The sequence below is a fragment of the Acinonyx jubatus genome, chromosome A1 (assembly GCF_027475565.1).
Source record: "Acinonyx jubatus isolate Ajub_Pintada_27869175 chromosome A1, VMU_Ajub_asm_v1.0, whole genome shotgun sequence".
In the NCBI taxonomy this organism is placed as follows: Eukaryota; Metazoa; Chordata; class Mammalia; order Carnivora; family Felidae; genus Acinonyx; species Acinonyx jubatus.
In genome coordinates this window covers 17,755,835-17,782,943 of record NC_069380.1, presented here as the reverse complement: position 1 = coordinate 17,782,943, position 27,109 = coordinate 17,755,835, and the positions used below count along the sequence as shown (strand labels likewise).

The 27,109-nt window shown below is 37.7% G+C and overlaps 1 protein-coding gene across 4 annotated transcripts in view; it reads right to left on the bottom strand.

Annotated features, from left to right (window-relative positions):
• Positions 1 to 20,428, bottom strand: part of COG6 (component of oligomeric golgi complex 6) — a 129,498-nt gene extending 109,070 nt beyond the window's left edge. For 3 of the 4 annotated variants that reach the window (XM_053214697.1, XM_053214695.1, XM_027064739.2), the window contains exons 1-7: positions 20,174 to 20,427; positions 17,182 to 17,325; positions 11,954 to 12,025; positions 7,499 to 7,557; positions 2,463 to 2,574; positions 691 to 773; positions 254 to 324 (exon numbers count right to left, since the gene is read on the bottom strand). In XM_053214697.1, coding sequence (XP_053070672.1) covers positions 254 to 324; positions 691 to 773; positions 2,463 to 2,574; positions 7,499 to 7,557; positions 11,954 to 12,025; positions 17,182 to 17,325; positions 20,174 to 20,326 — 694 coding nt within the window. In that variant the 5' untranslated portion in view covers positions 20,327 to 20,427. Of the gene's footprint in view, positions 1 to 253; positions 325 to 690; positions 774 to 2,462; positions 2,575 to 7,498; positions 7,558 to 11,953; positions 12,026 to 17,181; positions 17,326 to 20,173 lie in introns of all 4 variants that reach the window. The other variant, XM_053214691.1, reaches the window with a different exon arrangement.
• Between the last annotated feature and the right edge of the window lie 6,681 nt (positions 20,429 to 27,109).

Here is a 27,109-nt window from a genome sequence, read left to right as displayed (position 1 = left end):
AAGAAAGAGAATCCCAAGCAGGCTTTGAGTGCAGCGTGATATGAAGCTTGAACTCTGAACTGTGAGATCATGACCTGAGCTGAAATCAAGAGTCAGACACTTAACCACTGAGCCACACAGGCACCCCCACGTTTTTCTTTTTAAAAATACTTTCTGATTACTAAGACCCAAATATGATCTCAAAGGTCAGATGAAATAACTAAAGTGAAAACTAATATTTATAAATCTAGACCACATGAAAGAAATCACTTACTTTGAGCCCATCGATAAAGTCTTTCATAAGCTGTTTCTTGAAGCAAGGCCATCTGTTCCATAATTTCTAAACTAAGAAAATTAAAGATTTATTTTAATTTAAAGTTTTAAACAATAGTTACATCTAAAAACTTAATTATTTTGCTTAATTACAGCACATTTTGGTTAAAGCATATAACTTTTTATCATTTTATGGATTTTTTGATAACTTTTTTATAATTAAATAAATGTTGTCAAATTTTAATAGCATCACTTAGGTATCCAAGTACTGTTTTATTCTAAATGTATCAGGGTATAACTCCCTCCTTATCCAAAGATACATAGAAATTAAATTCCTATTTCATAATATGTCATATAATTTCAGAAAGAACCTAGAATGTCTTTAAAATTTGCGAGATGTAAGAGGAAATGCAATTATGAAGTGAAAAGTTCACTCACCCTGCTGTTTGTTGGTTTGTACGTAAGAGAACTTTAACATCATTATGAATCTGTTTTACTCTTCCCAGTGCCTTGAAAAAATCCTTTAAAATTAAAAACGCAACTTTAAAATGTCCAGGTTTTCTGGTGAAATTACATTACTCTAAATTGAAATGTCACTACAAGGGAAAAACAAATTCTTTCACTTACTCTGATGAAGTGCTCCTATACTGACCACAATTTTCTCTAAATTTTTATCGGAAGTGCAACAGATACTTACATTTAAAACATATGTCAATTCAATGTCGACTACGTGCCAAATCGTATGTTAGTTGCCAGGAACACAAAATTTATAAAGACAACAACTGCTGTCCCTCAAGAAATGCATAGTCTAGTAATAGAGAAGGCACCCCTGAAGATTACTACATAAAGGAAAACATGCTACATATGACATACCTTATGACTTAATAAGTAAGCATAGTTTTGTTATCACTGAAGATGATGTTTTACATTAGCTTTTATATACCTGTTCTTGCCCCCTAATCCAAGAGTAGAATGTAAAGCTGGATACGTAAAAGCTGCTCATAAATAGAGGAGCTGACTGATGCTGAACTCCAAGATTTTTTTTCCTTTTAGAAAGAGGCATTGAAGCCTTCGTTTCCATACAGTCATGGTGTTCCAATCATGAAAATAATGAATGAGTTATTTTTCTTTGATGAATGAAATTAAAAAAAAAAATCTCCTCCAATACTGTTGACAATTTCTGCTAAGTGGAGAAAAGGTAAGATGCCAAATATTTCATATGTGCAAAGTTCCACAATCTACAAGGGCAATAAACACCAATAAGGAAAGTACAAACCCATTCTCGACCTACTTAACTCCTTACTCCTAGATGACTGGGTCCACTCTAGCCTGGCAGTAAGAAGCGGTGACACCTCTGGAGAGCAGCCCAGTACGTCGCACCCACCCTTTGAGAACTCTTCCTGCCCTCAGACCCTAGAGGGATGACAAGTGTCTTAGGTGTATAGCTCCTCCCAGTTAGGAAACTGAAAGATTCCTTTCTGGAGACAGTGAATGTGTTCAGGAAAAAACAAAGAAACAAAAGTCTACCCAGTTAACTGGCACTTGAGAGGTTTTAGAGTTGTGTGCCAGTTTGGAAAGAAGGGCATCGATTCAGAAGCTAATTTGGTGAAAAGATAGGGAATTTCAAATTCCAGGAAAGACAAAAAATTATAAAGGAAGAAACATGTAATCACTTCAATGCTACTGTAATGAAAAGAGAAAATGTCATAAAACTGTACTGTGAGGTAGGAAGGAAAGAGAACATGTATGTGTGCAAGAGAAGGCAGGGTTAAGAGGCTAAAATCTCATATTTCATGACTGGAAACCAACAGAAAACAGGAAACATAGATAATCAAACCTTTTTTTTTTTTTTTTAAATCTACGGATCCAGGATGCAGAATTTAGAAAAGAAGCAATTAATAAGGTTGAAAATGGTTGACAATGGACAATGGTTGACAGGAAGGAGTGAAAAGGTGATGAAGATTTTTTTAAAAAATTGACACTCTTCCATTTCTCAAATAAAAAATTATACATATTGCTTTGAAAAAAATACACACACACACACACACAAAACCAAATTAAGGTAATTTAAAACATGTATCTTAGTTTCTAAACTTAAAAAAATATTTTAAATGAAACTTTTGTGATGGGAAAATAAAGCCTTAAAACGAGTGACTTATCTATAAATCATTACCTGCTATGCTTTAAATGATTGTAAGAGAGCAACATACCTCGGTTATAGGTCCTTCTCTGGTACCTCGGAGGAGACCCATCTCATCAGAAGTCAGCTGGAACTTGGATAAGAAGGCATCTGCGACTTGTGCTCTTATTTCTAGTCTTTGACTATAATAATAATAAAAAACAACCAAGCAATAAAAAAAAAAATCAAGCATGCTATGAATTTGCGTAGCTTTAAAACAAGCTACATCTCTGACATAATAACTTCTTAAAACCCATGTGAAAGAGTCTCAGTATCTTTGAAAGCCTCATTTCTGCCTCAAACATTAGATGCTCGTCCAGTGGGCAGGTGACAAAATCACCTGATATTGTTCTACCTCAGATACCTACACACAGTAAAACGAGTTAACCATCATGCAAAAGAAGAAATAAGTTTACAAATGGTCCCTGCATAACAAATTCTCAGCCACTTACATGTACTTGAATTGTTCATTTGGTAGTAACAACGTTGTCTTACAGGAGAGAAATATGCCCGTTTTCAACTAATTTCTTTTCAATCACTAAAAATCCTAAGCCTCTGAAGTTTTCACATGAAGTGCACAGCAACCAAAAGTCAGGTTTTTTATTTTTTAACTTTCAATTAGAAACAGAAGAACTCATTTACCAATTCCTCATAAATCCATAGAGCACTCCACTTTTGCCTTCACACTTTTTCTGCATACTATGGTAACACAAGAGTCTTCAGTTACATGATGTGAATGCAACCTATGTAGACCAGGTTGACAATTAAGGAAAGGCACAGTCTTATTTGGAATGTGACCTGAAGGCCCGGGCTGCACCCCCGTCTAAAGGCCAAGTCCTGAGCAGAAATTCACCATTCCTGGCTTTTCCATCTTAGATTTAAAGACATACACATAAAATTGGGTTTCACCAGCAGTATTCACAAGGCAGTGATATTCCACAACTTAATAATACTCAAATGAGAGTGGACAAAATAAACATCAACATTCTATGTGCAGACAGTACAATGCATCTGCCATATTTGTTTTGTTGGTACGCTTGGGGTTCTAAAGTCAAAGTCAAATGCTCTGAAATAATATAGCAAGTTAGAAAGGAAAAGTCCTCTAGGTGGCAGTAACATTCTGATGATCTCAAATGATAATGTAAATAGTGTAATTAAATCTACACAGATGAATGGCATACGCCCTTAATCATCTTATGGATATCAAAAAGTTACTTTATCGGGTTTTGTTTTATAGTGTTAAAGCTCCAATCGTTACCACACAGGATTTAAAATAATTATAAGAATTCATAAAATTCCTCGAGATTATTTAGATTAATCATTTTTACTGAAACCTTTCCAGAGCTTCTTTCAGATCTATCTCTAGAGTCAATTTACTGGGCACAAAGGAAACAAATTTCTTTAGTTTATAATTTACTTTTGCTTTAACCAAATCTAGTATTACCTATCTTGATCATACTTCTTAATCATTAAATTTCATTCCAGATAGTAGTTTTGACTAGTATGTATGTATACACACACACACACACACACACACACACACACACAGACATAAAAGCCATGAAATAAAAAGACTTTAAGCCAGAGGCTCTATCTCTACAAAAGATTTGGTCCAAAAATATGTTTAATGGTCATATTGCTAAAACAAGGGTTTGGTATCTCAAGATGACAACTTTTAAAGTAATGATGAAATACACTGTAATATATTTTTAAAATCATATTACTCTTTGCTTTCACCCTATATATTCTTCCCAGGTAAAACTGCACAACCTTTCTGATAGAAAGTTACTCTCATATAGTCCAATCATTTGGTTTGGGAGTATCTGTGCAATCTAAGAACACTAACAGGGACCTACAATATATAAAAGCCCTAAGCCAGGGTCTGGTGTGACAAAAGATACATATCAGACCTTGCCTTCATCTTACATCACAACTGAAATATGGTATGTTCTGGAGAGTTTTTAATATCTAAATAAAATCATATGAAATAAATGTTAATACAAAACATATAAATGGCTATTATAAATTACAGCCTCTTTGGGATGTGTTCATGTAATCACTGTAATCACTTGGAGATGTATTATATGTTATATAATACATAAATAAACACAGCAAATACATAGTGTGAAATAATGTGCAGCAGATAAAAAATACTAATATTCAGTGATATAAGAATGTTTAACATACGTGTTGGTTCATTCACAAGATGAAGTATAATTTCACCATTAAAAAGCATTGTTTTTCTAAGTAAAAGACATAGAAAAATGAACATAAATTTGTTTTCAAGTTTATATATTTATTTTTGAGAGAGAGAGGAGAGAGAGAACGCACACACACAAGCAGGGGCAGACAGAGGGGGAGAGAGAGAATCCTAAGCAGGCTCCAAGCTGTCAGTGCAGAGCCCAGGGAGCTTGAACTCACGAACAGTGAGATCATGACCTGAGCTGAAACCAAGAGTTGGATGCTTAACCAACTGAGCCACCCAGGCACCCCAAAAGTGAACATAAAATATAAGTGAACAAAGTAAAACGGAACTACACACATATGATCACACTGGGAGGAAATATGCCAAAACGTTAACAGTGGTTATGCCTGTGTAGTAAAGTTGTAGCTGGTTTTAGTTTTTTTTTCCTCTGAATTTTATACATACAAATGAGAATAAGAAAGAAGAAAAGAGGTCTCTAAGCTTTCCTGCCCGAACAAATATGTTTCTGTAATATATTTTTATATGTATGTTTATGCAAAATAAAGTATTGTATTTTTGTTACAAACTGCAAAACCGGAATTAAAGTAGTTTATAACAAATAGCACAATTAAAATACAATTAAAACTATTAAAAGATAAAATAGTAAGAAATAGTAAGGAAGGATGAGAAAGTAAATAACACAGCTGAGGAAAACTATAACCTAAGCTTCCTAGCCCTCAAAGCCAATGTAGACACAAGATGTGCTGATAGCTTTGTCTAATAAAAGCTCTGGAAGAGGAGAGAAGGATAGTGTCCTTTGACGGATTACCAGGCAATGTGTTCAGCTCCTGTGTAAATCACCTAATCAGCTATTCCCTTTTTTCAGATGTGAAAACTGAGGCTGAAGTTAAGAAGTAACTTGCTCAAAATTAAAAATCTAACGAACTCTTACCCAAAATTTAGATTAGAATTCAGGTTTTTGTCTTCAAAGCCTACATTCTTTCCACTTTAACATACTATACCTCAAAAAGAAACATAAACATTCACCAGAGATTGTTTCTCTGATTCTAGAAAGAAATTTGGCTGGTGGGCCTTCACAAGAGATAAAAAAAATATATGGGGCGCCTGGGTGGCTCAGCTGGTTAAGCATCCAACTTCGGCTCAGGTCATAATCTCAAGGTTCCAGGGTTTGAGCCCTGCGTCCTGCTCCACGCTATGCAATACTTGCTTGGGAATCTCTTTCTCCCTCTCTCTACCCCTCCCCCACTCGTGCTCCCTGACCACTCTCTCAAAATAAATAAATAAACTGAAAAACTTAAAAAATATATATGCATATATATAAAGTAATGACTTCAATAGCATTAAAAAATATGGAAGTAGGGGCACCTGGGTGGCTCAGTCAGTTAAGCGTCAGACTCTGGATTTTGGCTCAGGTCATCTCACAGTTCATGAGATCAAGCCCCGTGTCAGGCTTCATGCTGACAGTGCAGAACCTGCTTGGGATTCTCTCTCTCCCTCTCTCTGTCTCTCTCAAAATAAATAAATAAACTTTAAAAAAATATGGAAGTATATTTATGTGGATATCACTTCCTGATTATCAATGAAACCCATCTTCTATCAACTAAATATTACAAAGAAATATTAACCGCAGTTCCGTGAAGACAATTCTACATCAAACTTTACCTATCAGAGCATCAACTATCACAATGACTGAACTTCTAACGTAGTTGGAAAAATATTCATATCATTTATACATCTGTCTTAATAAGAATGGCATGTTATCCAAATAAGCCCACAGAATTTCTATTTTTAAAGCTAACTGCTTATTTGACAAAGTTTCTTGCTAAAAAGATAAGGTAATACTTAAAAATGGAAAAACAACTCTCGGCCAGCTTCCAGGAATCTGTTATAATTTCTGCTGTGTAATTTTCCTACAATACTTTCCACAAATGTTCACTTGGCACATCATATCCCTAGCTCTTGGGATACTGGAATGTCAGAAATTTTCACTCCCAAAAGCATACCCAGCCAAAACACTTTCATCGGCTTATTAAAATAATAAACATGAACAACGTTGCTTAGTTTTGAGAATATACAGATAGAAACACAATGTTCTAATGTTGCCTACTATAAACATTAATCAGGGTCCCAAATATGTTACAAGCTCCAATACAATGCTCAGTTTTCAGTTTTTATTTTATGTTCCTTTCTTGGCGTCAGATTAGCTGTATTCCAAATTCATTTATTCAGAAATTATTTATTGAATCTACAATGCATTAGGCACTGGAGATACAAAGAGAGTCAAGAAACTGTCAATGTTCTCAAGGAGCTCACAGTTTAGTAAGAAGAGAGACAGTCAAACCAACAACTGATTACAAAAGACTGTAATACACAATAAAATACATGAATCCATATTCTACTCACTTTCATTCACCCATTTATTCAGTCAACAAATATTAGCATACCTATTTGTAAACTACCACAAGAAGAACTTATGCAGTTAACTCTTAATTATATTAGAGAGGACAGACCATAGCTAAAAATAAGAGACAATGAATGTGAAAAAATAAAAATAAGACTACCAAAAATCTAAAATCATCTACATTTTAAAAAGCAATCTTTTTTTTAAATCCGTAGCAAACAATAAACAACACATTGTCATCTCCAAAGAGTGAATAATCCTTCAACCCCAATCAAGTTTGATACTCCTAAAATACTGTTTTGTTTATTTTCCTCTTGGATAATAGCTTAGAACCTTACATGCTGTATGAATTTTGAATCATATTTTTTATTATTTTAACTTTGATTTGGAGTTACCTATAATTTTCTTTCCACTTAATCTCCAAATTAATGAAGAAGAAACTATACAAAGAAAAACTTACCTTTCAGCTTGAAGCTTAGTGGTTTTTACTATCAAATCTTGAGTCTGTTCTTTTGCCGCCTAAAATTATAAACATATCCAACATGAGCACATTTCGATTTTTTTATATTTCAGAAAACTAATAGTACCACTTACTAAAGCTCAAACTTAGCAGCATGTGAGATCACACTCCAGAGCTCAAAAGTTTTAAAAAGGCCAAATAACTGAACTAGATGTTGCCAGGCTCATATACTACCTTCACTAAGAGAAGCTCAGAGTTCTCAACAGACACAACGCCAAGGCTTATAAGAAAGAAAATGGTGTGAGGACGCTAAGGCATTTAACAATTCATGATGTTTTTAGTGAAACAGAACTACTGGAAAAGCAGGGTCGGAATAAAAATCATGACTTCCGTTATGAATATCTGACTTGAGATACCATGAGACCTCTAAATAGAGTTGTAAGTTAAGTCACTGAAACGCTGGTGTGGAACTGAACAGAAACGCCCAAGATGGAGATAAACATTTGAGAGGTGGAATACACGAACTACCCCTCATATAGGGTTTTGGGGAAGATCAGAGATAGCCCTATCTAAAGGACACAGGGCTGTTACCGACAAATTTTGTATTAAGCAACCCTTCCTTCCCCAAGCCAGAGTCGAAAGGATCAAGAATGAAAACTTGATGAAAAGCTATTCTATCCTAAGATTAGGCAATTATTTTACAGTAGACTGAAACAAAAGAAAATGTAGCTAATCAGATTCTCAAAGACCTAAACATAAAGGTGTTTAGCAAAGAGAGGAGAAACAAGTGGGTGTATGCAGCTGGAGACATGGGGTCCATGCCCTTGAGGGACATGGAGTGGGCTACAATTATGTATAAATAAAGCCACTAGTAAGTGGAAATTACAGCTGACCTTGAACACCACATGTTTGAACTGTGTGTGTCCACTTACACAAGGAATTTTTAAAAATAATACACTATAGGGGCGCCTGGGTGGCTCAACCGGTTAAGCGTCCAACTCCGGCTCAGGTCATGATCTCACGGTTTGTGGTTCGAGCCCCGTGTCAGGCTCTGTGCTGACAGCTCGGAGCCTGGAGTGTGCTTCTGATTCTGTGTCTCCCTCTCTCTCTCTGCCCCTCCCCTGCTTATGCTGTCTCTCTCTGTCTCTCAAAAATAAGTAAAGGAAAAAAATTGTTTTTAAATAATAAAAAATAAATGTAAAAAAAAATTTTTTAACAATACATTACAGTTCTGTAAATCTATTTTCTCTTCCTTATGATTTTATTAATAGCATTTTCTTCTCTAGATTACTTTATTGTAAGAATACAGTATATAATATATATATATAACATACAAAATGTGTTTTGACTGTGTATGTTAACAGCTTCTGGTCAACAGTAGGCTATTAATGGTTAAGTTTTGGGGAGTCAAAAATTAGGCATGGATTTCTGTGTGCACGGGGGTCAACTCCCCTAACCTCCTCATTGTTCAAAGGTCGACTGTATAAAGCAGACAAACACATATTATAGAAGGTCAGTCTCTTAAAGATAGGATACCAGAGCAAATATGGGAAGATACGGGGTCATTTCCATGCTAGAACACGATCATAAAGAGCAAGCTTCTGCTGCTAAGTTTCTAGAGCTGCAGTAGATCTACACAGGAAACCCCAGCCCCCTGCAAGTTCTGGGTTCTTAGAGGCCTAAGCCTTCTACAATTTTTCAGACTGTCAGCAACGTTTCTGCCTTATTGCTTCATACAGGTATCCCATCAACAAGAGCCCCAGCCCAACCTCCATCTGAGTCCGTGCTCCTTGCAACCAAATCGCATGCCTAGCAAACAGTAGGTATTTAAGAAAATAGATTTGAACCTAGATAATTCAGCACATCAAGAACTTTTGAGGAATGGAGTTGAACACAATGACTTCCATGGTACTATTCTAAAATTATTACTCTTTAAATCTACTAATTTCTTCCAATTCTTCCTCATCTTTCCTAATCCCATTTTACTTTCAGGATCCACTGCCACCTTACTCCTGCTTAATACAATTTTTAAGAATATTTAAAATATTTAAAAAATTCTAAAATATATTTACATTTTAATATTTGTGAAAAAGGAATGCCACACAAAATCAATATCAAAAAGTGCTTCCTAGCTTCTTTTTTTAGCTGCAGTAATTATTAAATTGAAGGTATATCTTACAAAAAACACCACCTGTTAATCACTGACATAAGATACTTGATTACAATGTGATACAGTAAGAATTATGCATATTTCTTGACTCTTCATTTACAAATTGTGGTAACAATCCCAAACTAATGTTTAATAATACCAGTGAAGATCGTTATCGTAAAACAATTTCCAATTTATCTTAAATGTTGAGGATGATTATTTCTCATTAAATAATAAACATATGCCTCTAAATGTAATTTATCCAAGCAAATCCACAAAGGGAAAAGCCACAGCATATAAAAAATTACTGGTTATATTTTTTCAGTATCTTGTAATAATAATTTCTAAAATGTCCCCAATCCAAAATTACTATTTAAAATATGAGCTAATTTAATTAGTCCTGTGTATAACATCCTAAAATGAAAAAGTAATACTTTCCTCTACGGATAAACTGAAAACCTTATTCTAGAGTTGACAGTCTGAGCGGGTACCATTAAGATTCCAAAAACATATGCAAATAAATCAGTGCCAATGGCTGAAAACTTCCAAAGTCACCGATCTAATCCCTGCTAATACAAGAATCAAAATCGAATGTAAACAACAAGTAGTACAAAATATTTTTAAACATGAAATTTAAAAAGTGACGAAAATGTTGCACCATGATTATGGTAGCTGTTTCATAGATATATAATTGTCAAACACATCGATTTGTACACATCAGATGAATGCAGTTTATTACTGCACATAAATTCTTCCTCAGTAAAACTGATATAAAAAAGGAAAGAAAGGAAGAAGGGCCCATGCCATTATAGGGGGAAAAAATAGGGTTGGTGGATGTAAAGAAAATATCGAGGACAAAATGAAGAGGATACTCTGTGATTTAAAATACTTCTAATCTGTTTTGAAAACAGCACGAAGGATAAAATACTTTGATCTTTTCCATCTACAAATAGGTATAATAAAAAGAATAAAAATATAATTGAGGATAAGAATTAGGCAATGAGATACAACCACTAAAAAGAGGAACTTGAGTAATCCTGTATAACACAAAATATAAAATTAGTATTACAAAACAAATCCGAGAGTATAGTATAGAAAATCTTATAGAGTGTAATTTGAGAAAAGGCATTAAATCAAGGAAGCTAGAAGATGAGAAAAGGAAATAAAGAGAAAGTGACAGAAACAGAATCATCAAACAACAAAAGTAATACTAAGCGACAGAAGTAATACTGCAAAAAATGTGAAATGACAATAATTAGCAAAGATTTTATGACTACTTAAGGGCTATATAATTAATAAAGATCTAAAGATTGAATAGATATGCCAATGATATTTGATATATTAGTAAGAGTACTGAAATTTAGATAAGGCTAGGAAAGCTAAAATTTTAGAGAAACAGGAAACTGGCTAGTTCTAGAGACAGATCATGTAAGTAGCTTATGATTAATTTGGGGAATATGCATAGATTAATGATGCTTCCTAGAATCAGTGTCGCTCTCAACAGTTCTAGGAGAATCTTAAAGGTATAAGTTTGAAATATAAATGTGAAGGTGGTAAATACAATCATGACTGACTCTCATGGGGAAACCCTAGTCTATTCAGTATTCCAAAATTACATAAATGAGGGTAATGCAACCAAACTAGACGTTTCAAACTTTTTTTTTTCTTTTTTTTGAGACAGAGACAGAGCATGAGCAGGGGAGGGGCAGAGAGAGAGGGAGTCACAGAATCCAAAGCAGGCTCCAGGCTCAGAGCCCGATGCGGGGCTCAAACTCACGGACTGTGAGATCATGACCTGAGCTGAAGTCAGACGCCCGACCAACTGAGCCAACGAGGCACCCCTGAAACTGCTTTAATAAACAGACACAGAACCAGAGATATTTTCCTGAGGTTTTGTGTGTGTGTGTGTGTGTGTGTGTGTTTGGGGGGGTGGGGGGTGCTGAACATAAATCATAATTAAGCTGGGTCTTTGCTGAGCATAGCTTTAGTGTCGACTTACTCCTAAGACTTTCTACCAATGAACTCATTTCTGCTGGACTTACGGGATATTATAGGATTGAAAGGTTCATCAGTTAGCTCTACGCTGGCTAGATCAAAATATAAAGGCTTCAGGAGTTAACTGAACAGTAAACTATCATGCAAAGAAACCCATTTATAGTTAAAAAAAATTAGCATAATATTTACACTCAAACTTCCTATTGGGCATGATATATTAGATATCCATATATTTGACAGACTTAGCTAACAATTTCTGAAAGCTTACTTTGAACCAGGAACTACGCTAAAATCCAGCCATTATACAGTACCTGTAGGCGACTTGTCATGTCTTGACAACAACTGCTCATTGCTTGAACATCTGCATTTATGCTTTCAAGTTCCTGAAAAGAAAAAAAGTAACAACAAGCACTACATATATTATTAAAGGAATTCTCTTAGCCGAATCCTTATTTTCATCTCACGAATTTTTTTTTTGGCAGAGCATGAAAAAAGATCCCATATTTAAGATTGGAAATAATTAAAATAATAACATCTAATGTTACAAAAGATATAAAGAAATTAGTATAAGCTTTTTAAAAGATGTGACAATAGGAAACAGCAAATAAAATATGACTACCTCGTCATTCAGAATTATAAAATTAAGATTTATCCTAAGGAATTAATCAGGTAAGTGTGCAACAATATATGTAAGATGATCAACAGAATTGCCTAAAACAAATGGAAAATGTGAAACATTTTCAAACACACAATGGAAATCTGCGCATTTATTAACAATAATTGTGTGTGTGTGTGTGTGTGTGTGTATTTTCATTGGCATGGAGGGATGTCTATATAAGGTAAAAAAAAATAAAAATACAATGAAACAACACATATAATATCCCCCATTTTTTAAGAAAAGTACATATATGTATATAGAAAAACACAGGAAAACCAGGCAGTAAAATAATGACCAAGGTTATTTCTGGGTGATAGGGTCATAAACAATTGTTCTATTTCTGACCTTATCTAACTTTTCTATAATGGATTGTTTGTAGCTTTTAATTAACAAAAACAAGCAAATATGAAAACCCAATAAACTAAAAATAGTGCCTCCTCTCTCTCGTCATCACATATTGGATCATGCCACAAACCTGGTAATTTTCTCAGTAACATTCTTTCCCTCTGTACTTCCATCTCTAGCCCCCTCCAGATACATGTGAATTTAACTGGCCACTAAGTCCTGTCATTTATATCCTTAATATATATGTATTCTCTGTTTCTTTTTTATTACTCTAAGAGCTACTACTTTGGTTCAGGTCTATTGGTACCACTTGGGTGAACTGATCATTTTTTTTTCAACAGGTCTCCCAGGCTCTATACTTTTTACCAAACCATTCTCTAGTCTTTATTGAGTCAATGAAAAATATGATTTGAAAAAATGGTATCACAAAACCACATTTAGCTTCATACTGCACTCCTATCTTCTTTTTCACAATTGGGTGTCACTTAACAGGAAGAGATATACAAGGAAGTTTCAGTGGCAGACCACAGACAATCCCTTTCAGCACCATGCCCAGACCTTCAAATAGAAACATGACAGTTTTTATGAAGGGACAGGCCAGTCAGAGGGCAAGTAATAAGAAAGCAGCCAGGTGAGGCTGTAAACAAAGTGTGAGGATGAACCAGTTAGAAAATCACTTATCATAATATGAGCATAAATCTAAGTTCTAGAAGTAAGCTTTTTCTCCCCTCTCTCCATAAAGTGCTTTGAATGAAATAGAACTATCAGAGTACCCAATGTTTTTAAATGTTCCTACATTTCACTATAAATAGGATATAAATCAAATTATTAAATGAAGTCCTAAGCTACTTTGAGGTGAATAAGTAATAAAAAAATCAAATAAAAAACAAAAATTAAATAAAAATTAAAAAATAAAAAAAAAGCATGATTTCAAAATATCAATTAATATCAGCAACAGCAGAGACTTAAGTAAACTCATATCACCATTCCCTTAAATCTCACTGTGTAATCTCATACGAACAACACTGCCATTATCAGCCAGCTAGGTCAAGAACAACTACACCTAATATTTACCTTAGCCACCATAATGTACCAAATGGATCTGATTTGTCAAATAATATAAATCACATCTCTGAATATGTGACCTAAATGCAGAGTTTTGATTACTGTAATTCAATGACCTTTACATTACTTATAAAGTATTTGAACTTACAGTCAACTTTTTCTCCCCCAGTTAAATAAAGTTACAGGCTGGGAAATATAATTGGTGTACGATAAGCTTTTAAAAAACTTTTTATTATGGAAAATTTTCAAAAATATCTCAAAGTTGAGATAATATGAATGTCAATGTCATACCACCTACCTTCAACAATTACCAACCCATAACTACTCGTTTCATCTATCTCTCTACACACTTTCTCTTTTTCCTTTTCTTTTTTTAAGTTTATTTATTTTGAGAGAGAGAGACACAGAGTGTGTGAGTATGCACAAGAGGGGGAAGGGAGAGGGAGAGAGAGAGAGAGAGAGGGAAAGAGAGAATCCCAAGCAGGCTCCACAGCCTTAGCACGGAGCCTGACACAGAACCCACAGACCGTGAGATCAAGACCTGAGCTGAAATCAACAGTCAGGTGCTTAGCCGACTGAGCCACCCAGGCGCCCCCTCTCTACCCACTTTCTATCTTTCTTCCATCCCTTTCTCCCTCCCCGACAAACAGAATTATTTTGAATGCATAATGTCATATCATTTCATTCATAAATATATATCTACTTCCAAGATTTAAAAAAAAATTTTTTAATGTTTATTTATTTTTGAGAGAAGACAGAGACAGAGTGCGAGGCATGGAGGGGCAGAGAGAGAAAGGGAAATAGAGAATCTAAAGCAGGCTCCAGGCTCTGAGCGGTCAGCATAGAGCCTGATGTGGAGGTGAACCCACGAACCCTGAGATCATGACCTGAGCCGCAGTCAGATGCTTAACCAACTGAGCCACCCCAGCGCCCCTCTAAAAAGACTTTTTTAAAAAATGCCATTTTGGGAGGTGTAGGTGGCTTAATCAGATGAACGTCCAGCGCTTGATTTTGGCTCAGGTAATGATCTCATGGTTCGTGAGTTTGAACCCTGCATTGGCTCTGTGCTGGCAGGTGTAGAGCCTGCTTGGGATTCTCTCAGTCTTCTTCTCTCTGCCCTTCTCCCACTCACACTCTTTCTGTCAAAATAAATAAACTTTTTAAAACATGCCACTTTCACATCCAAATATTTAACAATAATCTCTTAATATCAAATGTCCTGTCAGCATTCCAGTCTCTGCAACCGTCTCAATTTTAAATAATTATTTCAAGTCAGGAAGTAACAAAGACTCACAAATTGCTACTGGTTGCTACTTCTCATTTCTTTTTTTTTAATCTACAGAGTCTCACTCCTCCCTATTTCTCTTTGTCTTACAATTTATTTGTTGAAGAAATTCATTTGTGTAGTTCCCAACACTCTGCATTTTCTGACTGCATATTTGTGGTGTTAACATGTTCCTCTGATCTCAGTATTTTCTATAAACGGGCAGTTAGGTCTAGAAGCTTGATCGTATTCTGGTTCATTTTTCTGGCAAGAATTTTTCATAGATGGTGTTGTGTACTTTTACTAGAAGTGATAGATATGGATGTTTCTCTCTTTGTGAGGTTAGCTGCCAATGATGACCAATGGCTAGATCGATGGTGCTCAACTGGGGCAACTGGGTCCCCCACCGTGGCACTTGACAGTGTCTGGAGAAATATTTGGGTGGAACAACTAAGGAAAAAGTAGTACAACTGGCAGTGAGTGGTTACAGCCCAGGGATGCTGTTCAATACCCTAAATAGTGCGACCCCAACTGTGTGACCCAAAAGGTAAACAGGGCCGAGTTGAGAAACCTTGAACTAGATCCATAAATTCAACAGCGGTGGCAAAATATTCTATCAATCCCTCTTCATTTCTTCAACAGAATAGAGTTATAAAGAGCGGCTTCCTCCCAACAACTCTATGTAGTTGGAACAAAAGACAGGATAAATGTTGGACCCTTTCCTTTTATTTACTAGGTTTCAAAATAAGTTGGTTCCCTTATATCCACCAGATATAACCAATGAGGGCTCTTTTTGGGTTTTAGTATCAGTATGAATCCTTGGGTTTAAACATGTTTGATAGGTTTCAGCCCACTCAGTTATTCTTATTGATGCTCTAACTGTCCTACCTCTGGCCAGTGGAAGCCTCATCAACTTAGCTCCAAAGTTCTTCTGCCGCTTTCCCCATAGTCTTAGCTTCCCTGCTTTCTGATATGTGCAACATTGTCTCTTTCAGTGGGAAATGGTGTTTAGAGAACACAATCTGGATGTGCTCATGAGTACTCTTTCTATTTTTGCTTAATGTTTATTTACTTTGAGAGAGACAACAAGTGAACAGGGGAGGGGCAGAGAAAGAGGGTGAGAGAGAGAATCCCAAGCAGGCTCCACACTGTCAGCATGGAGCCCAATGCGGGGCTCGAACTCACAAACCATGAGATCATGACCTGAGCTGAAATTGAGTGTCAAAAGCTCAACCGACTGAGCCACCCAAGCATCCCTACTCTATTTTTATGAACACTTAACCAAACATTCCTTTCAACCTTCCAGATTTTAGCCTCAGTGAAATCTTTCTGAACTGTTAAATATAATCTGTTTATTAATTAGTCATTAACATTATATATAACACACCTCACACAGAATAATTACGTGATACTAACAAAATTAACAAAGTATTGCATAATAAATATAATAACATAATAAGTAAAATCCATTTTTACCCCATGGTGAGTAGACTGCTCACTCAAATACGATAAATTATTTATGCACTGAAGTAACTGATCTGAATTAATCTGAAAATTTCATAATTTATGATGCACTAAAATAACTCACTCCTAATTAATCTCCAATGGAGAAGTGGTTATCCAAGGAGGTTTATTCAGTAAGGAAAAATTTCACTGGAAAGTCATTTTAAGAAATGTTTCTTCTTCTTGTTGCTAAAAAAGCAAAAATTTCGGGGCACTTGGGTGGCTCAGTCAGTTAAGCATCCGACTTTGGATCAGGTCATGAATTCAGGGATCGTGAGTTTGAGCACCACATCAGGCTCTGTGCTGACAGCTCAGAGCCTGGAGCCTGCTTCGGATCCTATGTCTCCCTCTCTCTTTGCCCCTCTCCTACTCACATTCATTCTGTCTGTCTGTCTGTCTCTCTGTCTCTCTCTCTCTCAAAATGTTTCTTAAATAAACATTTAAAAATTTTTTTAAAAATTTCTAAGAGAATATCCTAGAACAAATGTTACAACTTCTTAAGAAGCAGCATTAGTGGAGGTCACAGATTCAGAAATCACACTAACTGAAGGACCTAGATGCTGTGAGAGTAAGTAGTTAAATCTTCTATTTGAACACGGTACATGAATAGTAAACGTATCAACCCAATTCATAAAAATATTTAGCACAGAGTCAGGCATACAGTTAAGTTCTCAATAAATGTAAAACAAAAAGAATTTACATACTTCCTTCACCTCCTTGAAAATGTTGACAAACTCTTCATTGATGGCTAAACTTCTGCGTTCAATATCTCCACGTAAATTCCTTCGAGTCCGCAAACTGTTTTCAACGAAAAAGGTTGAAAGTGCCTTGAGAGCTTCCAACATCTCCTACACAAGTGATAACAGAAGACAATTACTGGGACTGATTTTCAAATGTTTTCCGAATCTCAAGCCAAATTTTAATGAAATCATTTTCAAATTATGTTTGCATTAAACAATCAAAAAAATACTGGATGGCCTTCACAGTACTGAATAGTAAACTTACTTCCAGAACACAGTAAGGATGTACTTACTTATGTACTGTAGCATATATAAGAGATTATTCACAGCAGGATAGTCTGGAATTGTCAAGACTGGAAATACCCTCAATGCCCATCTAAAGAGGATTGGTTACAGAAATCATGATATATCCATTTTAGGAAAGATGAAAATTCTTTATGTACTTAATATAAACTTCAAGATACAGTAAGTGAAACAACAAGGTATAGAAACAATTATAATACCAACTGTTACAAAAGAGAAAGGACTATGGTTCATGCATATTTGCCAGTGAATAGATAAACTACCTCTGGAAGGATGTAGTATGTAAGAAGTAAGCACCACCTGTAGCCTCCAGGCAGAGAACTGAGTAACTGGCAGCAGAGAGGAAGGCCTCTTTGAGGTGACTTCGGAACAGAGGCCTGAGTGACAGGAAAGGCATCCATGGGAACCAAGCCAGTCCACTAGAGGTTTTAGGCAAAGGAGTAATATAATGTGCTTTATATGTTCAAAAGTTTATTCCAACTTTGTGAGGAGAGCAGATGGGGGGCGGGGGGGGGGGGGTGTGGCAAGAAAGGAAGCAGGCAAGAAGAAGAAACTAAAATAATCCCAACAAGATTTGACAGTGACTTAGAACAAGACAGTAGCATTGCAGACGAAGGGGAGATGATCCGAAACAATTTTTTTTTTCAAGGCAGCGCCTATAGGATTTGTTAATGGACTGACTGAATATATGATGTGAAAACAATGACAGGAATCAAAACTATTTATACACTTTTTGTTTCTGTGGGTACCTGATGTTCTTTACTAACAGTGGAAAGTAGAACCAGTTTGGAGAAAAACTAAGGGTCTGGCTGTGTTAAGTTTTTACAATGTCGATCAGGTATCTAATTGGAGCTGTCATATGAACAACCGACTGTTACAAATCTGGAGTTCAGCAGAGATGTCAAGAACAGGGTTCTAAATTTGAGAATCACCACCCTTTTTGCTATTTAAAACCATGAAAGAAAGAGACCTCTCTTACAGAGACAGTCTGCATAGAGGACAGAAGGGAGAAAGAAGACCAAGCCCAGGACATCCAATAGTACCCTAACTCCAGATACAAATTCCTACAGCTGAACTAGCATACATCCTAACAGGTTTCTGTGTTTCTGTTAACATGGTATTGTGCGATATTGGCTGGACTGACAAAAACAGTAAAGCTATTTAAATTCAGTTCTATATTTAAAAGATCATTACAAAGATTTACTGTACAAAAAAGAAAAAGATGAAGAAAAACCATAGACACTAAGGAGGGCACCTGTTGGGATGAGCACTGGGTGTTGTATGGAAACCAATTTGACAATAAATTTCATATGAAGAGAAAGAAAGAAAGAACGAACCAAAGAAAGAAAGAAAGAAAGAAAGAAAGAAAGAAAGAAAGAAAGAAAGAAAAGGAAAACCATAGAATGAAGCCACTTCTTTTGACTACAACCTTGAAATTTCCTAGGCCTGGCTCAGAAGTGGTTAGTAAATCATGAATGGACAAGACCACACACACACAGGTGCAAATTACAGTTTCCTCAGTTATTTGATCGTATGATTTAACCTAGTTATACTTTTTCCATACCTTATTTTTCTCCTGGGTAAAAAGAGAGATAATGTTACCTACATCATAGTAGCTGTATTAAATGAGATCATACATGCCAGTATCAGACACATTAAACACGTAATAAACTGTATGATAACATGAACATTTAATAAGAAACAGTAAGGGCCAGGCACTGTGCTGAGAACCCCAGACAGACTCTCTTGGTGAATCTCCACAACAACCCTGAGAAAGTTACCAGCAGAAGTCCCAATTTAGAAATGATGAGAAACAAGCTTAGAGAAATTAAAGGATTTACTCAAATCATAGTGCTTCGGTTTGACGGCTGTATCCAATAAGCGGTGGCCCCAGAGCCCGTCTTTCTTACTATGTTATAATGTTATTTTTTATACACATTCTTATTGACAGCTTATTTTCAGTTACCTACAAATTTATCTATAAAGGTCTCTCTCACTGCTACATATACTTTTTCTTTATGTCTACTGGCATGACCAATTTACCTAAAGATTCAAAGATACAGAAGAGATCATCACCTAGGACAGGGGCTGAACGGAGGAGTTTCAGGTGCTACTCGGGAGAGGATGTGGACGGTTTATCTTGCAAAGAAAAACAGCATGAGCCCAGATATCACAGACAGTGCTTAGCTAACAACAAAAACCGATACAAATTATTTCGTTTGAGCTCTGAGCAAACAGTAGTTCTCTCGCGCTGCAAACCACTCCAGTCGTTCTCACTCGTCAAGTGGAAACGCTCAGTTATGCCTATCCGGGTTCCCCAGTCCCTCCAACCCCCTTTGCGTCGTCTTGTCTTGAAGTTACTCCGACACCGGCTTCTAAGCCTGCCCTGGGCTCTGCTCTCTCCCTGCTCAGACCCCCGAACACCTCCGGGGTACGGAGATTCCACGGTTGGCTACCCGGATCCAGAGTCTTCCAGGACAGGTTTTTCAAATAAGGGGTGACACCAAGGCCCTCGGCCTCCTTCTTCCTACCCGCCCCACGCCCGATCCGGAGGGATGGAGGCACGAGGCAGTGGGTGTCGACAAACGCCTCCCCCGGCCAGGGTCAACTCCGCGGACGACTCTGGACCCCGGGCCCTGACAGCCCCGGTTACCTTGTCGTTGTCCAGCCGCGTCTCCAGGATCTTATGCAGCTTCCGCGACAGCGGGTTGTTGGTCTGCGCCGGGCCCCCGCCTGCCCCATTGCTGAGGCCGTTGGCAGCCGCGGACGCGGGTACCGCTACCACTTCCCCACCGCTCTCGGCCATAGTGTCGCAGACCCCGCCCCCAGCTCCGAGGGGACCCCCTAGGCTTTCGGCAGGGACCCGCGCCGGCCGCGCGAGTACTGCGCGTGTGCGTGGACTGCGCGCATGCGCCCCGAGTCCCGGAAGGCTCCGCCAGCCCTGCTCAGCTGAGCCACGCTGCTGGAGAGGCGGGGTTAGAGCGAGGGGTAGGCGGGCAGATCCTTAGTGTCCCCTTAGGTAAGGGGAGACTGAGGGGAGGTTTCGCATACTGTCTGGAAATCGAATCGTGTTTAAAGTTTGGGGATTACGGTTAAAAGGATTTCAGAATCCTGAATCAATGAAAATCTAAGCTAAATTTGAGTAACATACACTTGACACCCGTGCCTGGCGTATAAATTCTACAGTAATTAAATTCATTTTACCTGATTTTTTTTTTTTTGTAAAGTATTTATTAAAGGTGTATTACATGCTAGGTACTCGAGTAGGCATTAGGGGATGTCTGAGACAGAGGAGTTAAATGTTAAGATTGTGATGAGGGCTCTAAAGGTATTGAAGTGCAGAGTTGAAAGAGAATAGTGAAGGGAGGGTCCTACTTCACCCAGGAAGGTCTGGTAAGGAGTTCACATTTAAACTGAGATTTGAAGGAGAGTCTGAAACATGGGGTGAAATCGTCCCCCCCCCCCCAGAGTGTATAAATGCAAAGGTCCAAAGACAAGAAGAAACTTGGAGGGTCCGTGAATTGGCCAAAGCCAGTGCAGCTGCAGAATAACAGATGAGGGAGTAATAAGATGAAAAATAAATTCCCCAGAGGGTCTAGATAACAAATATTGTTGTTTTTTACATTTCTTTTCTCACTTAAAAAAAAATTGGATGAGAACAAAATCTCTGAACTTCTTGTTTAGTATTTTTCTGAAACACTAACCATTTAGCTTTTGTCCTTAATTTGCGTTGTCGTGTGTGTATGTATAGACATAGACATAGACAGATATGTATACCTGACCAAGACACTCACTCCAGTTCCGGCAAGTGAAGAAATGGCTCAACTGGCAAAAAGAAACGACTGTAAAGTCCCTATGACCCCAATAAGAAATACATAGGACTTAGATGAGGAAAACTTGCAAGTGTTATTGAGGGAAAAATAAAAAGGAGGGAGGGAGCAAGAGAAAGAGAAACTAGAAACAACCAAAGTGTCCACTGATAAAGTACTGAACAAATAAATTATGGTTCGTTCACTCGGTACAATACTATGCAATTCGGGTGCCTGGGTGGCTAAGTCAGTTAATCGATTGACTTCTGATTTCACCTAAGGCACGATCTCACAGTTTGTGAGTTGGAGCCCATGACGAGCTCCGCACTGACAGTGTGGAGACTGCTTGGGATTCTTTCTCTCTCTGCCCCTGCTCTCTCTCTCTCAAAATAAAGAAACTTAAAACAACAACAACAACTACAAACAATACTATGCAACTGTTATCTACCACAAAGGAAATTTAAATGCTAATGTAGAAAGAATTCCAAAATACAATATATGGAAAAAGCAACATGCGTTATAGTGCATATAGCGTGATCCCTGTGTGTAAGAAAGAGACAGATACACTTAAACTTTAGCTTTTTCTTTTTTTTCAGGGTGGCTTTCCTGTGGAAGGGAGGCTTTTACTTTTCATTTTGTACGTTTCTAAATGGACTGAAAATTCCTATCTTAACCCATGTGCCACTGAATTATTAACAGAGATTATTAAGGTAGGGTAATTATGGTCTATTTTTCTTTGCTCACTTGTACTTCTCTGAATTTGCAGTTGTAAAAAAAGGAAGCAAAATCATTTGAAAATTAGAATATTATGTGGTTGTATAAAAACAGAAATTATTGCACAATTTAAACATACTTAAAGCCATTTGTATATTTTTTAATTATCATATGTCCCATAAGGCTAACTATAAATTATAAGTTAAATGCTTAACATCAATATCTTTCAAATGTTAAAATAAATGTTCTGGTGAGCCTTGTCAGACATGTATTTATATATACGTATGTATATAATTGAACATAAAGGTTTTCTTTTCGTGAAAATGTGAAAGGTAATTTTGTATACTGAGCTCTTTAGTATACTAGAGGACTAAAAGAATTAAAACACAGGCTCTGGCTTAAATATTTCAGTTTAATGGGAGAATAAAAACATGCACATAAAAGGGTAAAGCATTCTTGGAGTGCCTGGGTGGCTCAGTCGGTTAAGCGTCAGACTCTTGGTTTTAGCTCACATCATGATCTCACAGTTGGTGGGTCCAAGCCCCTTGTCCTAGCCCTGCTTGGGATTCTCTGTCTCCCTAGTTCTCTGTCCCTCCCCCGCTGGCTCTCTCTCTCTCTCTCTCTCACTCCCTCCTCCCTCTCTCTCTCCCTCTCAAAAATAAATAAATAAACTTAAAACAAAAAAAGTAAAGAATTCTTACATAACTACAGGGGAAATGTGCTGTAGAGTAAAATGTAGAGATTCTTACCTTCCAAGTGATGGTTGAAATAATTTGGCTTCTGAAATAAGTGGGAATCATATTATACTGGCATGGCTTCATTAAAATAGGATATGACATGTATTAAAGCCATATCTGGTGAGTCATAGAATTTTCAGCCCTCTGTATTTTTCACTGTATTAATAGCAATAGCTCCTATCGCTTAGCGTTCAAATGTACTGATAATCTGACTCAGTGCTAGATATTTTTAATATACTATCCTTATCTTGATAACTACCCTGCAGCATAAGGATCATTACCATGTTATCATGTAATTAGTACTCTGATGAGTAATCCAAGACTAACAATCTTTCCAAGGCTATATGGCTAACCTTCGATTGCATAGCTACTTCTAGCTAAGTTGGTAATTAGTTGCCAAATTCTATTACTGCTTCCTTGTTTTGGTTTTGAGTTGTGTACACTTCTTACTTGGAACGTAGTTAAAATTTTGTAACTAAACGTCCAAATGCATTTTATGCTGGCATTGACTTGACCCCATTCTTACTGCCTTCATATTGACACCAGCATTATTTTTCTTTAAAAAAAAAATTGTTTTTAATGTGTCTTTGAGATGGAGAGACAGAGCACAAGCAGGGGAGGGGCAGAGCGAGAGGGAGAGAGAGAATCCCAAGCAGGCTCCATGCTGCCAGTGCAGAGCCCGAGTGGGGCTCCAGCCCACCAACTGTGAGATCATGACCTGAGCCAAAACCAAGAGTCGGATGCTGAACAAACTGAGCCACCCAGGTGCCCCTAAATTAGAGTTCTTAATTGCAATTAATAGGAGCTGACTGTGGATGGCTTAAGGAGAAATTTCTTTAACAAGAGGATATTGGGTAAATCTCAGAATCAACAGGAAGGGTGAAGAGCCGTGCTCAGAAAAGAGGCAGAAACAAAAGGAGATGGGCCACATGGAACAGTTGCCAAAATCACCCCACACAGCAGCTCGCTGTGGGTCCCATTGTCATTACTGCTGAAGCCTGGGATCCACAGGTCACTGTAGCCACGTTCCTGACCCCGGATGTAGGATGCCTCCGTGGCACAATTGCCAATGCTCTTTGGAGACTATGTTGCTTAAAATTTTACCATTCCTGAGGAGTTCTCCACTGTCTCTGCTTTTTGTGCCACTTTCTCTTGTTTCAAAGTCTAGGACAAGTGCTTCCCATCGGCAGAGCTCAGGTAACAGATTTGTGCACATTGTCAGGGAGCTGAGAAAGTGGACAATTGCTCAAAACTAGAAAGAATATTCGTATACTATGCAGCTCCCTCTCCCACACATGCACGCATGCATACACATACGTATATTGCAAATGTCTACCACAATTTACCCCTTTGAAACAAAATTTTTTTAAATGTTTATTCATTTTTGAGAGAGACAGAGTGCGAGTGGGACAGAGGCAGAAAGAGAGGTAGACACAGAACCCGAAGCAAGCTTCAGGCTCCGAGCTGTCAGCACAGAGCCTGACACGGGGCTTGAACCCACAAATTATGAGATCGTGACCTGAGCCGAAGTCAGAGGCTCAACTGACTGAGCCACCCGGGCGCCCCTCACCCGGGTGATATTGCCCCTTTAAGTGGATAATATCAACATGTACTCTTCTTCCCATACTTATCCTTAAAAAATATTTTTGCTTCATTTAATGTAATTTATTTACCACATAACCAAAACCCCACTTACTTTATCCCGTGAGGTAACAAGCCAAAATCGAATCTGTTTGTCTATTCCAAAGTCAAAAGCTCAAAGTCAGAATTCTCTCTAGTTTTGCTCCCCCCAATATCATGTAATTTATGTATTAAACTGTAAAGTAACCACCGAGCACCAGTTTTTTAAAAAGTGCTATTCGAGAAAGAAAAGTCAGAAAACAGGGGTAATGTCAGAGTTTTTATTTCTACAACTTCACAGAGCTGTTATTGGAACACAGGATTTCTGTTCTTTCCACGACCCCTTTGTCTTCAGCCAACACATCAGTTGACCAAAATTCTTTATCCACTGAGGTGACCCAAACTGCCATGCCAAAAGCCGCTGGGCCTCTGATGGGTCTGGCTGTATGAAGTTACTGTGGTTTCCTTTTAATTTGGCCCCTGGACATGGAAGTCCTAGGAAGTACTCAGGGAATTCTGTAGATGGCTGTCCTTACTTCTTTCTGGCCCTACTATATAGCAACACCCAACTTCCCCTTTATGGTCAGGATCCGTCACTCTGCACAACCATATAACCCCCTTTTTCGTCTGTTCACCCACTTCCACTAGGAAGGAGTCTCATCATCTGGTTCAACTCGGACAACTATTATTACTCCTGGAATATGTTAGTTCTCTTTCCTAGGGCCCTGACACTTTCAATGACAAGATCTAAGTTATGCAATAACACACATCTATTCTCATACTTTTAGAAGACAGTAGAAGTGCAACCAACACAGAATTCCAGAGTCAACATCAGCAGCAGTGCCAGACTTTTGGAGACCAAGAGCAAAATGTTTGCAAGTGGGTAATAAATACCATGGAGATGCCATTCCCACCCACGCCCTTTATTTGTAGATCGTATATTCTGGCTGCAGGAGAAACAGGACAAATACTGATCTCCAGTTTGGAGAATGGCATGCATAAAACTTATGAGGTGCTGTCTTCTTGCTGTTTCTCTGTGGAGGTCCTGGTAGCACGTTCTGTCTTTGCTGCATATTTCTCTCAGGGACTTGGAGTAGTGATCCTATGTTTCCTATGCATCTTGAATCACAACTTCCTAAGCCCTTTTTTCGCACCTCCTATTTTTTGCCTTTACCACTCACTCCTCAGTTTTTAGGCGTTGAAGCTTCTCACGTTGAAGTACATACTGATTTCTCTGATCTCCCTGTGACTTCATGAATTTTGAAAGTGCCTTCCAGTTTCTCATATCCTTTTTTATTCAGACATTTTCTGCAGTAGTTCTCATCCTTCAGTTTAAATTCTCTGAAACCTTAGCAGTGGTGGATGTAATGGTCTCAAATTTTTTAGCAATAAAATTATTTCCAACCTTCTTCAAATGAAATTTGCAGGACGGATAACAGTGTGGCTGATCTGACTGAAGCCTCTTGCCCTTTCTCCACTAAGGACGGCCCTTTCTTCATCTGTACAGCCTCCTCTAGTTGCCTGTATCACTTGGAGTTTTGAGGCTGCAAAGTAACTGACAGTGTAATTTATTGGAAGGGTATGAAGACTCAAAGGGCTGAAGGGAAGACTGAAGGCTCAACTGAACAGATAGCAATGGGAGATCTTAGCGGCTAAAACCACTATTTGGGTTTTAGGGCACTCCTGCTAGGTTTATTTTTGTTTGTTTTGTTTTGGTTTGGTTTTGGTTTTTGGTTTTTTGCCTTTGCTCAACATTAAAAGTCCTGAAGCAAGTCCACTTTGGCCACATGCCCATCCGTTGGTCAGGACATCATGATTTACAATCCCAACCTGATAGCATGCAACACCAGAAAGGTAATTGTAGTCAACTTCATAGCTATAAATATGTGGTCTGGGAGACAGATAAGGAAGCAATCTATTAAGAAAGGTGCAAAATCAACTAGGTAGGAAAGAGATTAGTTTTAACCCCAGCGCAGGGGAGAGGTAGGAGACTGTCCTGAAGATTCCAATTAACTTTGAGCAGACAGCAGAGGTCAACTGCAGCTAGGTGGGGCAGGAGGTATAATTCGGCAATTATATTTACGAAGGTGGCATGGTAAGAGCTGTGTCAGAAGTTATAGTAAAGCTAAAATGGCTCAGGATGAAACTATTTGTGAGAAAATGCAAGGATTTGAAAAGCCTCCTTTCTATATGAAAAGGTTTGGTATTTTTTTAACTTTTTTTTTTTTTGAGAGAGAGTGAGAGAGAGAGAAACAGAGCACAACTGAAGGAGGTACAGAGACACAGAGAGACACAGAATCCGAAGCAGGCTCCAGGCTCTGTGCTGAGCTGCCAGCACAGAGTCCAACATGGGGCTCAAACTCATGAGCTGTGAGATCATGACCTGGGTGGAGGTTGGATGTTTAACCAACTGAGCCACCCAGGTGCCCCTGAAAAGGTCTGGTATGTTAACAGGCAGCTCAGGTATCGCTATTCTGGAAATTGCCACTAGGTTCCAAGTCCCTGTCCAGAATCTCTGATCATCACTTGAAATTTTTTGAGTAAAGAGATGGACAAATGACAGCAACTCCAGGAAAATGCAGAAATAACCAGAGGAAAAATAATGATAAAATCAAATCCTTGGAATCAATATTTCTATACCAAACTTAGAACATTAAGGGCAAATCTAGGTGACCACAGCTGCAGGAAATAAATAAAAAAGAAAATGGG